The 17344-nt window shown below is 46.0% G+C and overlaps 1 protein-coding gene across 1 annotated transcript in view; it reads left to right on the forward strand.

The window, feature by feature from the left end:
* Positions 1–17344, forward strand: part of MDN1 (midasin AAA ATPase 1) — a 2221312-nt gene that overhangs the window by 1065577 nt on the left and 1138391 nt on the right. The window contains exon 45 of the mRNA XM_078648266.1: positions 5572–5688. Within this exon, the coding sequence (XP_078504392.1) occupies positions 5572–5688 (117 nt within the window). The remainder of the gene's footprint in view (positions 1–5571; positions 5689–17344) is intronic.

Below are 17344 nucleotides of genomic sequence, written 5' to 3' on the forward strand. Positions count from 1 at the left end.
ATAATTTATACATGACTATGGTGCAGTGCAAGATTGATTTATCCCATGCTCAAGAGGGGCAGAGCCTCCTGTTAACCTTCAATCCTGGCTGTATCACAGTGCCTCAGACGGAGTAGCACTATTGGGCCCAATTTGGCTTACTTTTTTGATAGACTTTATTTCTATGGGGTCTTTGTAAATCTCGCAACACTTCCTAGAAAGTAAAACGGGCAATGACTAAGGTGTCCGGTAGCCACAGGGCATGTACGGCGCCGTCAGCATGTCCATACTCCGGCCTGTAAACAACCAGGACTTATTTTGCATTTTGGGATATAACCCGTGGGCAGCACCCGGGCGTTGCTCTGGAAGAAGGCGGGAGTGCCCAGCTTGTGACTCACCCTGAGGGGGGCAAGGCCGGGCTAGAGCTACTGCTGAGTGGGTGGTAGGCCGTCTCTCCCGGTAACACACCTCGCCCATGACTCATCTCTGGTGGTAATGCTGCCCTCTTGAGAGTCACGGACGTGCTCCCAGCGGTGCCCTCCTAAGGACAGTCCGTCTCAGGGGGCCTGGGACATCAGAAGAACAGGGTCGGTAGGTGCTGCGAAAAACAAAACATCTCTAGTGATATTAACAGCCACAATACGTGTTTTAATGTACCAGCGGGAGGTTAATAATTGTCAGCGTGACAGCGGGAGGGGGGGGTGGGAACGGGCACAAGGACAGCGGGGGGGTGGCGGGAACGGGCACAAGGACAGCGGGAGGGGGCGGGAACGGGCACACGCTGGTTCAAGACGGCACGGCGGAGCTTCTCAAGTAAGCTACTGCCCGCCCGCCATCTGACCAAATGACCAAAACAAACCTTCCGCAAAAAAAAAAAACACCGCCCACCGCCGCAATGACGTTTTAAAAGGGGCGGAGAGGGAAAAAATGTATGGAAACGCCCATGAATCGCCTCGGACAATGACGGACGCCTCCCTCTTCCAATGGCTAGCCTCCATTTATGGAGCTAGCCAATGGGACAGAGAGGCGGAACAAAGCTCCAGACTGCTTCTCAAAAGTTTTCGCCTGGCGAACGTTGCTATGAAGCGGACGCCAGGCGAAACCTAAAAAGGAAGCCAAGCTGTCTTGAACTAAGTCACAAGGCCTACTACGTTCATGCGCATCCTATTCAAGTAGGTCTATGTTAAGGTCAAAGAACAAGGACATTCAGCAAAGTAAAATTCTGACTCTGACTCTTTCTTGGAACCAGTACCATATCTGAAGCCGAAGTGCCCTTAGTTCCCTGGCCATAATCTAACCTGCAGCATATTGTGGCCCTCAAATAAGCGGTGCTGCAACTTTTTCATTTCCCTTTGACAATATTTATGGCCTCACAGATCCTTTGTGGAATCTAATAGACCTTCCGCCAGCAGGTCCAGCTCAGGTGCTGACGATGCGCTGGCAAAGTCAGCCCCCACTGGCATATGAGGTATCTGCAGTGGGACCTGAAGTTCAAATGGGCGCAACATCTGAATCACCATTTTAATAAGGTGAGACCGCGCCGGTTGGATTTACGTCAAAAGGCTTTGACGTTGTAACTTAGGGATACGAAATTAATATACAAAGGGTTTTAATATTTCTATTCATATAGGTGAATCCCCTGAGATTAATGGAGAGACAAATATTGCTACTGGTGGACAATCGCATATAAATATCTGGCAGTTAATAAGAAGGTAATGATAGAATTCAGTAAAGCGAGCCTTAGAATTTAACTGGCTGAAGTTCCTAACCTAGTTAGCGAGCCGTGATATTATCATTTTGTGTACCTGTGTTTTTATTGACAGAGCCAGCCTTCAGGTGGCTCGATAAACCACATAAAGAAATCGATTTAAAGAATGAATATTTCATTGAATAGAGGTAATGCTCCTTATATACAATCTATTACAATTTACTTTTTTTTGTAGACCACCCTACATTACCTCAGTAGGAGTAATAACATTGATTTTACTATACTCCACAGATTTTATTTTCAACATTTCAGTATTTCACCTCTTTTATCAATTTGAGGAGGAGTTTTTCACTTATGTGCGACAGCACGGGTGAGTCTCAATATTTATGGAACATGAATGATTGGTATGGAAGGATGAATGAGTTTGGTGTGTTTATAACCAATGGAGCACTTACAAAGATTAATGTGTAATTAGGAACCGGGTCTATTACAGGTTTGCAATGATTAGCCCGCAATGTTTAGGAAACTACCTTTGATCTAATAAATAAAAAATAATTTTGATTATGGTTGTGGCTAGGAGAATGTTAGCCTCGCTGTACATGCATTAGACTTAAGAATTTATGAGATTGCACAGTAATGGCCTGATCAAATCTTTGTATTATTGTTGAGATGTTTTTGTTTGTATTTATTAAAGGTAAATGAATGTTTTGTTTCATTTTGAACTAGGTGATACCAGTCAAAAAGGAGATAGATATTACATTTGTCCTGAAGAAGGTGGTCCAATCGATTTAATACCACGAAACGCGTTGACGCCCTAGCTTTTGTTAAATTCGGGAAGGCCAACAGTGTCATGGTGATAGGGAATTAGAACTCTTGCCCTCCGTTGTCCTAACTGTATCCGAAGTAACACTATCAAGACAAAGTTAAATTGTCTGAATATCTCCTGTCTTTTTATGCAATATTGTCTCATTTTGAGGTTTTTAAATGTCGTTTGTGTACATTTTTTATACATTGTTTTATGAATTTGTGCAGTAGGTACCATTGCTGGTTGTTCTAATGATAACTATATAAAATATATCACAAAATTTAGTTATTTTCTTTGTAAGTGCATTCTTGTGTTGATTGTACGATCTGTAATATTATAAGGTTTATGTGAGCTGAACTGTGTAGTATGAGTGGCTCTTAAGCTAAACGATCCCAAAAGGGAACCTTTCTTTTTTACTAGATCATTCGGCCACCACTGAGAACACTCATGTCTACAGTTTTGCTAGCTGGGTTTTCCCAGGTGACACTCGCTTGGAGACACTTCATCTAGAGTGAAGCTCAGGCCTCCAGTACGCCTTTTCGTCTATGCCACTCTTGACCAGAGTTCTTAAGAAGATCAGGAGTAACTGGCCCCAAGTCATTCTTGTGGCTATGGGGTGGGCCCTCTGAGTTTGGCATACCATGCTGTTGAGCTTGGCCATCGATCCTCCAATCAGGCTGTTACTTCTGGAGGATCTTCTGTTGCAGCAGCAGAGGAGAGTCCTCCACCCAAACCTGGCAACGCTCTGGCTTCATGAGTGGAGATTGAGTGGTGACAGATGCTAGCTTTTGACCTTCTGCTCGAAGTCTGCAGTGTTATTTTGGCATCCAGGCATCCCTCTACCAAGATAATATACGCCTGCAGTTGTGAGCCGTTTGTGACATGGTGTGCAGGGACAGATTGACCCTCATTCCGCCCCCCTCTTTCAAGTCCTGCTCTTTATTCTTTCTCTTCCCTAGCAGGGCTCTGGTTTGGACACCTTAAAGGGTGTTCTTTCTGCCGTCTCAGCTTTTCTGTGGTTGCCACATCAGCCTTTCCTGTTCAAATCCCCTGTTGTACATAGGTTTTTGAGAGGTCTTCAACACGTTTTCTTCTTCCCCATTCATCATGCCTCAGTGGGACCTTAATCTAGTACTCTGCTTTCTATTGTGCGATCCCTTTGAGCCACTTTTTTTTTCCGGATTCTCGTTGAGTCGATACAGTGCCATTGAGCACACCGACTGATTTCTGCTCGAATCGTGAGCAAGGCAGCAGCGTCTGTGTACTAAAGATCTGGAAATAATTCGAGGGCCCACCCCCGTGTGGCTTGAAATCTAATGCATATCTTCGATTTGGAAGAATCATTACAAGCGGTCGACATTATTATGTCTACCAAGTAGAAACTCGAGGCACCAGTTCTCCTTCCACCGTTTTCAACCTTCCCTCGACCCACTGGAGCAGATTAATTAATGCTCTGAAAGGCTTTTTTCAAAAAGTACAAACAGGCAAAATATTATAAAGTCCTGATGATGATCCCAGTTCACTAGGAGCCAGGGATCGAAACGCCGTCGACACTTTTTACAATTCTGTAACCTGTCTATTGTGTTAATATTGTTACAGTAATTGTCTGTCTGAACTTGCTTTGCAAATGTATTAATGATGCAAGGGACAGTTGGCTCCCATGTTCTCTTTGCCTGATATTCTTTACCTTCTTTCCTTTCTTACCTTTTTCACCCCCGAACCCTGTTCGAGTGTGCTCTGGATAGGTACAGGCTTGTACCCTATCAGTCTCTGAATCAGACCTCTCTAGTGGTCTTTTTATTTATGTTTATACTTGAATAAAAATTCAGGCCCGGCTGGGTACTGAAAAACTTTCTGATATAGTACTGATTAGAGTCTATATTTCATTGAATTGTTAAAATTTCTAACCCTAAGGACCGTTGTTCTCCTTAATAGCCCTTTGAGCCACTGCACAACTGTCCTCGAAAGCTCCTTACCGTCAAGATGGCCTTCCTATTGGTGATAACCTCTATCTGTAGGGTCAGTGAGCTTCAAGCTTTGTCATCTGAGCCTCTGTACTTGAACATCTTCCCAGACAAGCTGGTTCTTTGCAGTAGAGCCACTTTCCTGCTGAAAGTGGTCACTTGCTTTCATGTAGAGCAGTCCATTACCCTACCTTCTTTTTATTCTCTCCTACATCCTTCTTAGGAAGAGGAGTGACTCTACCGACTAGACACAAAAAGAATATTGTCATTCTACCTTGACTGTACAAAAGAGTTCTCGGTGGACGACCAACTCTTCGGGGGGTCTGTAGGAGCAAAGCAGGGAAAAACTCCGTGTAAATGGACCATATCCTGATGGATCATGCTCTGCATTAAAATCTGCTATGCGTTGGTCAAGAAGCAACCCCCTGAGGGTTTGCGTGTCATTCTACCTAAGCTTGTGAACAATGTGTTAGCAAAACAGAGTCACGGTCCTGGACATCTGCCAGGCAATAGGGGTCTCTCTGCACAGGTTCACAAAAACTACTGCCTGGATAGTCAGGCAAGTCGGGATTGGCACTTTGCTCTTTCGGTCCTGCTTGACTTTTTGGTGTGGGATTGTTTTGGTGACTCACTTTCTAGGAGTTATTGCTTCGGTATCTATTCTAAGGTAACAAATCTGTGGCTAGACGTCTATCAGATGAACAAGTTGCTTGCCTTCGATAGCGCCTTATCGGGTAGAGAATTAGGTAGAAGAAGATTTCTTACTGACCCGTCCATCCTTTTTGCTCTGCGAACTAATTTCTAGGGACAGGGCTAGATAGTTCCTACCAGGTAAGTTATTACCAAAGGTAAGTAATTTGTCCATTAAGTAGAAGCTCAAGGGAAGTGTTTTGACCCGGTTTACTTATTGGCGTTTTTCAGTTTTTACTGAACAAAACTGACAATTTCGATACACTGTGTTAGAAGAATGTGAGTGGCAATTACAGAACTGGAGAAGTGTAGTTTAGTGATCTACAATTCCCATGTTTTCCCTTTTTATTTTAATTGTTTCCACTTTATTATTGTCTGAATAATTTATAGCTGAATTATGCACATACACACCTTTTTTTCTGCAGTGCATCCGTCTTGGACCGCTTAAATGCTTTACTGGAGCCTGGAGGTGTTCTGACGATAAGTGAGAGAGGAGTTATTGACGGCTCCACCATCACTATAACGCCTCATTCAAGTTTCAGGTACTTATCTCTTTTTTGATTAAGTTTCATCTTTTGTCAATGTTAGTTTTTGTATAGAGTGAATGGGGTGCAAACGTAGTCACAAAGATGTTTTTGTACCTGTGGATGCTTCTAAAACGCTTTTTGTGACCAATCTATCAAGAGAAAGTTAGGATTTACTTAAATGTTTATGTAATTTTGTGCTGCATTTGTTCTGCTTTGGAAATAGTCATGCAAAGGAAGCCCTCTAACCCAATTAAGTTTGCACACCCTCCTATAAATTAGACAACTAAAATTGCTCACTCTTTTCCCTGTATGTGAAAGTGTGTTTTCCAAATTATTTTTTTTTAAGGACATCTCTGACACCACACAGCTACCTATTTTGATTTGGTACGTTGCTTTTGTAGATAAATAGGTTTATGTAGGAAGCTGGCTTTTTATGTAGTGATGCCAATGTAAAGGCACACTGTGCAGAAAGTCCAGACGATCATTTTTTGGTTTGCAGGGCTTACTTTAATAATACCTAGTACTCTGTGGTAGTGTGGTCGAGCAGCTTAGGCTAATCAGATGGGAGTGTTATGCATTTGTTATACACACATGCAATACATTTTTCACACAATAAGGAATCCGAGACCAATTTAGAAAAATAAAGCGGATTTTATATGAATTTAGACACCAATATCGTTAGAATAAGTAAAAAGTAAAATAGCTCGAATAATGGTTTTGAGGCATGAGCCTCGAACGCTAAAAACACGCAAGATGATGGACGGAATGTTGCACAATGGCAAAACATTCACCCCCATAACGCTACAATGTTCACCTATAGGAGATAAAACTCATTTAGCAAAACCATATTTGCAGTCTGAGTTTAGGGGTGCCTTTCGGGTCTTAAAGTGTAAGGGGGCCAAGGTCCAGAGTACCACCAGCATTTTTAATTTACCTGCCCTGGTTTGTCCGGGCGCAGAGGTGCTGGTCGTGATGGTATCCTTGAGTGCTACAGTGACAAACTCAAGGGGACCTAAAACAAAGAGGCTGCAGTGGGGGGCTTGGGCACAAGTCTGGCTGAACCCAAAGAGGGTACCATGTCATGGGTACCCCTAGGCCTAGGGGGCGAAGGGAGGCTCAGAAGCAGAGGTGGTTGACTGGCTGGCCACTAGCGTTTGCAACTCCCACAGTTGTCTGTATACCTGCAGACTAGTGAAAACAAGAGAACAGGGCCACTCTGGTCATTGGTCTCATCGCTCCTGAAGTCCCTCGACAGGCAGGAAGGCTTCCAAGGTGGTGTCCGGGAGAACAAGCCTTTGCTGATGCAAATGCCGTTATACTCAGGGTATGTATGTGGGGGGTGCTCCTGGAGGGTCTAGCGTCTTGAAGCCCAGCATAGAGACTGGACTGACCTACCTGAAATCGCCAGGGGTAGCACCAGTGACCCTTGCCTGCTGTCAGACCTGCAATCTTTGCCCCCTTGCTGCCTCGGCTGCACCCGCTCGCATCCCGCCGCTGCTCACCTGCACCAACTCGGAGCGGCCGCTGTGTGGAGGTCGGGCCTGGGCCAGGGAACTACAGCGCCCAGCAGCCCGTGCGGCCGGAGGCCACTAGCCCGGAAAGCGCGCCAGGGGGGCGCTCAAATTGCGGCGTTACTCCCGGTGTAGCGGGGGACCTACCTGAAATCGCCAGGGGTAGCACCAGTGACCCTTGCCTTCTGTCAGACCTGCAATCGTTGCTCCCTTCCTGCCTCGGCTGCGCCCGCTTGCCTCGCGCCGCTGCTCACCTGCACCAACTCGGAGCGGCCCCTGTGTGGAGGTCGGGCCTGGGCCAGGGAACTACAGCGCCCAGCAGCCCGTGCGGCCGGAAGCTGCTAGTCCGGAAAGCTCGCCAGGAGGCGCTCAAATTGCGGCGTTACTCCCGGTGGAGCGGGGGACCTACCTGAAATCGCCAGGGATAGCACCAGTGACCCTTGCCTGCTTTCAGACCTGCAATCTTTGCCCCCTTGCCCCCTTGCTGCCTCGGCTGCGCCCGCTCGCCTCCCGCCGCTGCTCACCTGCACCAACTCGGAGCAGCCGCTGTGTGGAGGTCGGGCCTGGGCCAGGGAACTACAGCGCCCAGCAGCCCGTGCGGCCGGAAGCCGCTAGCCCGGAAAGCGCGCCAGGAGGCGCTCAAATTGCGGCGTTACTCCCCGCATCGCGGGAGAAGCCCGGGCAAAGGGCGGGCCGTCTGTGGCCAGAGGAGGCCGGGCTGGGCCACCCCCCTTGACTCTTGACTCTCCTCATAAGGTACTTTAAATCGATTCATTTTGTTTTCGGGAGGACACCAGGACGCCCACATATTGCTGAATTACCTGATCAGGACGATACGAATACTAGATCATTAGGTACTGGTGGGAAGGGAAAGAACCAATCACCTTTATACTGTGATACTAAATAGAGAGAACGCACTTAATTGTTTTTTAGAGGAAGGACAGTGCCAGGTGATAGTGTAAGCTCTTGCACTCTCCTCCAAGTCTTACCATGTCTAAACCCCGAAAAACGGGCTCGGCTACAAGTAAAGCACACTTATCCGGTACACCAAACCCTTTAAGCTTAGAGCCAAATGTACCACTGTCTCATAGAACAAAACCTACTGCGATTGATCTGATGCTGAGGAAAGTGACAGGGGAGATTGAGCGTATGGACAGGAGCTTGTCCACTTCTCCAATACCTATCCTAGTCACACCCACACAATCCATGGATGTAAATACATCTGTAATTTCCCATACGGAGATACTGGGTAACTCAATCGAGGGTATCCCCTGTGCACAGCTGGTAGTACAGACAGGGTCAGACGTCATCAGGGACAGCAATGTAATTACATGTAAAAGACCTAAACAACGGGGTGCAGGAAGGGCCAATCTAGGACAAATAAATCAAGCACAATGGTGAATCGATCAAAAGACAATGAAGAGGCAATCACAGTAGAAGTAGTGCCACACCATTCAGGACCACCAGGATGGATGGATGAGGTAATTGGAGACCTTATCACTAGCCAATTAAAACCGATTGTCAGTAGGCTAGACAAAATAGCAAACAAACGGACTAAACAGGGAAAGACCAAGGGCCCCACAAGTAGTAACTCTACTCCAGACCCCAACCAAATAACCAATACGACAATTGGTCAAATGGCGGGTAAAAACAACTGCTTTAGTAACATGCAATGTACGATCGCACAGGTACATGAATCACCCAAACCTTCAGTACACCTAGAGAGGGGAAACAACCAGAAGGAGGGAACTAAGAACACAGATAAGGTCCAACAGCGAACATGTACGCAAATGGGGCAAACAGGGAATCCCACAACTCAAGGACTAACTAATGTAAACCAAATAGGCCACCCGTTGAATGATAGACTAGGAAATTCTCCCCCACACATAAATCTGCCTCCTGAAGCATGCCCTTACGTCATTGTCTTTGCTGGGGTACCTGAACTCAGGGCTGTAGAAAAAGAATCACACCTAGAACTAAAAAATAAGATAACTAAATGGCTGAATATACATAGGCCCTTGAACAGTGGGGAATGTGGTGAGATCCTCCATGTAAGACGAGTAAATTGGTTAGGTGGCAGAAAGAAAGACATCACAGGGGACTGTATTGTGGCGAACTTTAGAGACACCAACCTAGTGGAATATATACTAGGCAACCCAAACAGAAACCAGACCAGTACTATACGCACCTTGCCATTGGGATATTTTTACCCGAGGAGACGGATTACTTCTACTCCGACCTATTCCAATTGGAGTACAGGAAGGGCACCGCCTAGACAATGGGACAGAATGCACAATCAACCAGGTCAGCTTATACCACCTCGAGGTTACCCACAGTGGGCAAATAGATTTAGTCCCCTACAGTCCCTTGATGAAAATGACTGACTACCCCCAGCAGGGAACGGGCTAGAAAAGATGACCACAAGGGTGGGAACTGAACGTACTGGAAAGGGGGCTAGGGAAAGTCAAGAAGTAAAGAGGACAGAAGAATCCCTAATTTCCCGCGAAGAGGGCGACAATGGGGTAAAGTTGCCTAAGAAGGCTGAGCACAGTCCTAATGATCAGGATCTAAAGGGACTTAAAGGAAATAGGGCAGGGCTTGCTCTACTGTCTTGGAATATAGCTGGCCTGGGGGGGATTTGAAAACGAGGACTGGAGGAAGTATATCAGTGGTTCCCACATAGCACTTCAGGAGACGTGGGAAGTTGATTCCTCTCCCTACCAGTTAGATGGTTACAAATGCTTTTTTGTGCCAGCACAAGAAGGCAGATCGGACAGGGCAAAGGGAGGGCTAGCCTTGTATGTTGATCTTGATTTAAATGGCACATGGACACAACCTCCCTGGGCATCACATACTGTTGGACTTGGCCCTTCTGGCAGGTTCACCCCTAAACTTTTTTTGCTTTTAATCGTGACCTGGTGATGGTGATTTTTAGGTTGTGCGCACTTTCACTGTGTCCCAGTGGAAAGTGCGTGCGCACTTTGAGTGCATGTGGTGAGATAGGCCTGCCCTCCCATAGGAATGAATGGGGAATGTCTGTGTCCCTGGTAGTTCCTGATGCGTGAGGTGTGCATGCTCGAGTTTGGTATGTGTGAACTCGTGTGATTAAATGCTTCGCAATGATGTATGTGGCATGATTGTGTCTTGTGCGGAAGTACCACTTCTAGACATGGCTATGTGTGTGCTGTGAAGGTGCTGGCGTGTGATTGGCTGGAGCTGGCTGGGATGCCAGGCTCCATGAGTCATGATGGGTCTGCCCGGTGGTGAGAGTGGAGATTAGCATGCTGATGGCTGGGGAGGAGTGCACCTGGTTCCTGGATGGGGCTGGGTTTCCCCCACACAATGCTGGCTCCGCCCCCTGTGGTGCGTCTAACGACCCTAGCCTCCCCAGTGAATGAAAGGGGTGGTTGGGCCATCAAGGGTGCTCCAAAACCAGCTGCGACTGGTTTCTCCCCCACCCTGCACCTACAGACAAAGGAATGTGGTGTATAATAATGGAGCTGTGTCCCCACACAAACTTTTCTCTTCCAGGATCCTGCCTGAGGGGGCTGCTGCTGTTGCTGGGCCAAAGGACCGCCACTTGGACTGTCTCCCTGCCTGGAGACCCAGTGAGCTGGCTCTGGGCCCAGCCTTGCCCCCCTGCCTGCTTAAAGGAACTTCTGTGCTGGTCCCTGGACTTTTGGGACCTGGTAGCGCTTTTATTTTCCTTATAGCGCTTGAGAGCGCTTGATCCTGCCCTCCAGCGCTTGGGAGCGCTGTGACCCTGTTCCTAGCGCTGGGAACACTGTATTTGTCCTTGGCGCTTGAGAGCGCCTCCCTCGTGCTTCGCCGGTGCCCACCCGGCATTTGACCCATTTTGCCGATCTGAAAGTCCCCTGGCAGGTGCCCACCCTGCCAGAGACATTGCCGCCCTAATATCGAGTGCCCACCTCGATTTATTGTGATTTTAAACCAGCCGGTGCCCACCCGGCATTGCCCCTCGAAAATCACCGCCGCAGCCCAGGGGCATTGAAATCTTTGCCGGGCCGCTGCCTAGTGCGACCCGGAAGTGCCGCCTCCACGTCCCCAGGGCCGCGCTGCTACTGGGTGCCCTCAGCAGCGCGACCCGGAAGTGCCGGCGGCTCACCTGGTTGAAGGCGGGGCCTCGGGACCGAAGGAGAGGAGTGCGGAGGGAGCCGTGGAGGCTCCAGAGAGAAGTGACTGCCCCGCCGGAGGTGCCCCGAGTTCCATTGGCAAGCCGGAGACGGGACCAGACCCAGCGCGACTTCGGAGCCTCCGCCTTGGAGCCCGGTGAGTGTGGACGGGCGGGTGGAGAGCTCCGGGCCTGGCTGTTGAGCCGGAGAGGCTCCCCATGTTTTGTGGTCCCTAAGGGCGGCCCCGTTTGGCAGAGCCCCCCCCCCCCCCCCAAGTGCTGCACCTTGAGTTCGAGCCCTGAGAGGGCTCCGGGGGCCATTGTCAGTTGAGGAGGGGGACTCCGCCGATTTGCCCGCATCTTGTGCCAGGGCCCGAGGCCCCAACGACCGGCACATTTTCTTTGTTATTCAGAGCCTGCGAGGCTCTTGGGGCATTGCTTGGTGTTGTGAGCCCTGAGAGGCTCCACGTGGCCCATTTTGTTGATTTAGAGCCCTGAGAAGGCTCCCCGCCCCGCAGTTGTGTTTAGAGCCTAGATAGGCTCTGGGGGGATTCTTTCCTACAAGCTCAGAGAGGCTCTTGAGTGCCCCCATTGTTGGTTAAGATCCCAGCGAGGCTCACAGGGGCCATTCATTTGTTTAGAGCTCTAAGAAAGGCTCACAGCGCACATTGGTTACGAGCGCTGATAGGCTCTTGGGTGACATTGTATTTGTTCTAGAGCCTGGGAGGCTCCAACGTTGTCCCCGCCATTGCTTCCACCCGTTGCCCAGCACTTTGTGGGCAACTGCCACGTTTAGGCCCCTGACACTGGGACACAGGGCGTCCTAGCCCTAGAGAGGCCAGTTGGCCTGTAGTGTAGTTCCTATCTTCCCAATAGGCTCTGCGCATTGGAATAGTACCTACAGCAGTAAAGGCCTAGGCCAGACGTTAACTAGGTCTACTACTGTCGATACTAGACTTAATTTTTGGGTTTGCCAGCTAAGCTCAGAGTTCGCTAGAAACTTTCTCGAATGTTCAAGGAAGGATTAACTTCCCTGATTAGACAAGAAGGGATTTAGTTTCTGACAACCATAGAACATGACAACTTTGCTCTCCCCTAATCAAGAGTCAATCTCGAGAGTCGTGTGAGCACAAGGCAATTATTTTACTCAGTCAGTACGTGCATTCTTAGTCTCATCAGAATGTAGAGAAAAGGAAGAGACGGGCGTGTTCAATAAAAAGGTGTTATTTATTGATCAGTCTCTTTTCTCATACATGAGAAATGGATCGATATTATTGCAATACTTATAGTTAAGTAAAGTGCATACATTAAAAGCAATAGTATAAAATAATACTGTAAAAACATTGATATGGTTTCTGAGCCATATGATGTTTAAAATGATTAAAATATATTTACATACACATATACATTTGACTAAACGTACTCAACTGGTGTTTCTAAATACGCCTACCCCGTGTACCTGACCTAAGTCTAATGCGTGGGCGGGAATAGAAAGTTACAGTTTAAGTTAAGTTTGTTTTTGCCAAGTGAATAACTAAAGAATTCTCTGTGAGGGGTTATTCAGTTCTGTACCTGGAATTTAGGATGAATGAGGAATGGTATCTCTTTCTCTGCTCTCGATATTCCAGGCTGCCTGCGAGGGCTGCCCGAAAGCGCCGGTGCTGGGTCTCTCGGCTTGAGATAGCAGCGCGTCTCTCAGCGCGTCAGGAAGGCGGGGCTGCGCCAGCGGGGTCTGCTTCTGCTCTCGGCTTCGGCAAGTATGGCTGCTCCGTCTTGTCACCACGCGTGTGTTTGCATAGGGCAAGGTCGGCAATATTTATACCTTAAAGGTGCCGAGATTGACGTAAGGATGGACATAGGTACGTCAATAAAGATGTCATACGACTTGCTCGTTAGCACATTCTTTTGCAAAAGTTCTCTGTGAAATCAAAACAATGGCCGCACGGATTATCCAGGTTGTCATAGGTTTGATTTGTTATGAGAACGTCGTATGCCTTATCAGGGGCTGGAGGAATGTCGCTTGTCTAATTAGATCTCAAGCGTTATGACCTAATCAGATAACACGTTCCTGTGCCGTAGTGTGACTGCGTCAGATAACGGTATCTGCATCATGGGGGTTTTCTTGCCTCATGGGCTGACTGTTAGTTAACTTGATAGTTAGTTTAACCAGAATAGGGTCAGGAATAGGGGGACTGATTCAGAACCTATAGAAATACACGACACCCACTCCACGCTAACTATGGTCATATCTACTAATCTATGCATAGTATAACATAGTACAACATACTATAGAGTATAGTGTATACCTTACCACCCCAAAATACATAAATGCATTTCGAAATTTTCAAATATACTGAAAAATTGCAGTCATATATTGTATGCACTTAAGCTATGAATTAAATGCAAAAGTAAACACGCATTGTTATGCATTATTGCTTATTGGTATATGAGAAATACACATGAAATGGCTCTTAATATGGCTATACAGAAAGGAAGTCCGAGACCATTTCATCACATAATAAAATATTTGTGAACATACCAGCGGGCAGCTAAAGTCTATATAAAGTATCTAAAAATAGAAATCTTAGTTCTCTAGGAATAGTTTCTTACTTTAAGCAGAAGATCAGTGTCCCGGGAAAAAATATGTAGAAAAATATTTTAAGGGGCATGCTGAAAAAATTGCTGTCCGTGAACTGGATTGTAATTGTTCATGTGACTTTATTTTTAAAGTTGAAGGCCGAATTCAGGGAACGCCGTGTGCGAGTTTACTCAAAAGTCTCTATTTCTGTTCTGGAGAGAACATCATATCATTCAGGCTTTCGAAAAAACTGTCAACAGCTTCATGGGAAAGTTCCACTAAGTCGGAAATAGGGGTAACCATGCATTCGTGCGCATGATTGTCTCCATTGACATTCTGATTTGCATTGCTGACAGAAGGTCGTACCTGTTCGATGCTGCTTTCATCTTGAACTTCACTACTCTTCAATCGTAGTGGTGAAGATTCCAGGAATGCCGTCATCAGGATTGGCAGCCTTTGAGGGCAGCACAAAGCGTGAACCTTGGTAGGAACCAACAGTGTATCTGCATCCACTGGCGCATCCGATTGTAGCGTCAGACAGGTGTCTAACACGCATTCTTCTCCGCATAGCAGACACCTTAGTACAGGTAAAACACACCTTTGCCACATTGGTCGAAATGATAGAAACCAAGTCATGTTTAGGTCTCTAAGCCGGGAGAGTCCCAGGATTTTTGATATCCGGTCCCGGTATCCAATGGCTAGGATCGTGTCTTCCATTGTCGCGAGAGTTTGATCTGTGACATGGGTTGCCATAACGAAAAATAAGGACTAGGAATAGGATTCCTGCAATTAGTCCCAGGATCAGGGGAAGTCCGCCAAAAATCGAATGGACGAAATCTGGAAAAATACCCAGTATGGCTTTGAATGGTGTTAATGCCATCGAAAATACTGTCTTAAATACCTTTGAGACCCCAGTGGTATCAGAAATATTTAAGATTTCGCTTAGGATTTCCGCGAAATGTACGGGGGAATTAGTTGATAATAATGTATGTATCTCTGCAGTCGTCCTTGCGACTTGTAGATCATACGTTTCTTTTGATGACGTGAGCCTTGTAGGCGTCTGAAGAAGCACTGTTTTCATTCTGCTTAAAGTGTCTATTTGAATAGAAGTAATTTTCAAACTGGGCCATGCCCTTGCCTCCCTGTCTGGAAAGGAGCTGGGGAATAAAGAGCGTCCACAGCACTTGACCTTCGCCGTTGTAGTTACTAGATAAGGAGTCCCGGGCATAAGACTGCAACATCTGCGGTCTACAATAAGAATGTAACTCCCATTATAGAGTCTTTGAAAGAATGGTTCTATTTCAGTTGCAGGTGCGCCTTGCTGGTGACATGAAAGGTTGTATGAATTCCCTTCACAGGCTCCATGCAAACTAATTCCGTTACACAGAAGCGTGCCGCTTAGTGACATAGCACAATTGTTGCCACTAAGAAACACTTTCTGTCCTTTATTACTGACACATGCATGTGAATAGGGCAGGTTCCATGTTGTTTTAAGGTACCCCTTTCCCAATTTCTCGTACATGCCAGCCTGTATATATTTTTGGCAGTATTGAAACCTGAAGGTTGAGATTAGAATATTTATGATTCCGTGGATTATCCATTCACTGACAGGTCGTTCTGATATTGTCATTGGTAATCTTTCTAGTTTTTCAATGCTCAAGATTGTATAATCAGCACCCTTTTGCGCCATACCGATTTGTCTATCAGTAAGGTTAAAGATTTGGAATAGTGACGTTGTGTTGATTAAACGCCAAGGCACATAGCCTGAACGCAGATTTTGTAACGTCCAGCCAAGCTGTACAATAGAACGCAATTGTGACTGACCATGTTGTAATAACAGTAAGTCTTGCGATAATATATCGATTGCTGAAGACACAATGCTGTCCAATGAAAAAATTCTGGAGGACAGAGTCATTAACCCATTGTCCACTACAGAAAGTGATTTTTCCAAATTGATACGGTCAATTTCCCGTATTCTTTCTGCTGTTTCAATTTGAGTAACCTTCCAGGCCTCATTGTATGCTGCATATACAGAGGCTGCTATGAAACGCTTTTGACGCTGTTTGCGTGGTCCCAGTATGAAATCACGCAAGTCAGCACCATCAGTAAGTAAAGTTAGGTGTTGCTTAATTTCAGGCAGTGTGGAAGTCTGTAGCCATTGAAGGCATAATTTGCCCACACTGTAGGTTATTATCCCTGGGTGATGTCTTTGGGGATATCTAGGGTCTGGCCTGGTCATTTTGAAACCCTGTGTTTTATTCAGGAATCTATCTTGACAGTTATTTGTATCTGTGGGCCAGATCAACCATTGTTTCCAATCAGGATGTGTTCTGTTTTGGTTAAGTATATGGTTTACGTCGATCTCTTCATCTGTATCAGAGCTATTGCTAAACATTGTTGGCTTTGGAATAGACGGTTTAATTAAATCTTTGATTTTGGCTAAGCCAAGACAGGTGGTTTGTTGAACAGTGTCATTTAAAAATATCATTTGTTCTGGGATCATGCAGGCTCTAAACAAAGCTTCTAAACCCTGTACTTGCCATTCTTTTGTACCCCAAACACTTTTCAAATCAACATTTTTGTCCCAATAATCAAATCCAAAAGTATTCATTTTTTCAAAGAACGAATCTGAATATATCAATTTTGTGTTGGTTATCATGGTTTTCATCCCTGTCTTGTTTGACAATTTAAAATAAAATGTTTCAGCATTACTTGTGTTAAAACCTGAAAAATATGAATATTTGTCATACACAGTTCTAGAGCTCCCTTTTGGAGGTGTAGCACAATGTTCCCATTGATTATAATTTAAAACATTTCTAGGTTGTGCCGATTTATGCAAAAAATGGTTACCATAATGGTTATAGCAATACATACTATCATAATTTGTAGAACCTTGCAAATAATCATGTTTTGTAAATTTAGCAGACATTACTAAATCAGACATCATATTGTTAATGCTTTCGAAGTCCCAATCATCAGCAAATGAGTTTGGTTTTGCAAAATCACTCAGAGATCTTGATTTGGTGTGGATATTTCAGGATCTCGACCGGACCATAAATTTCATAGTCAGTGTTGTCCCAGGCTACCCCACCAGGTATCGGATTGGCTGTGAAGTTGGCTGAAGAAAGTTCTGGAGAAAGTTCTCTTTTCTCGACGTGTGAAGATGTGTGTGGTTTGAGGACCAAGTTGATGTTCTGACTTGCTGTGTCCATTTTAGCATATTTTCCCTCAATGAAGCGTCCCAAAGTAAATACCATGATGAGCCAAAGTATGAGGATAAATGCACCAAAACCCACCCAAAATTCAATCCATGGAGAAATCAGATATGTTTCTTTCAGTTGTTTCAAAAGTTCCTTCGCTTTGTCTTTAAAGGATTTTGATGATGGCTGTGTCTTTGATTCACTGAAGCCGTCAGAGGAATCATCGAAGTTGATGAAGTAACCAGATGCA

Source organism: Lissotriton helveticus, chromosome 6 (genome assembly GCF_964261635.1).
Source record: "Lissotriton helveticus chromosome 6, aLisHel1.1, whole genome shotgun sequence".
Lineage (NCBI taxonomy): Eukaryota > Metazoa > Chordata > Amphibia > Caudata > Salamandridae > Lissotriton > Lissotriton helveticus.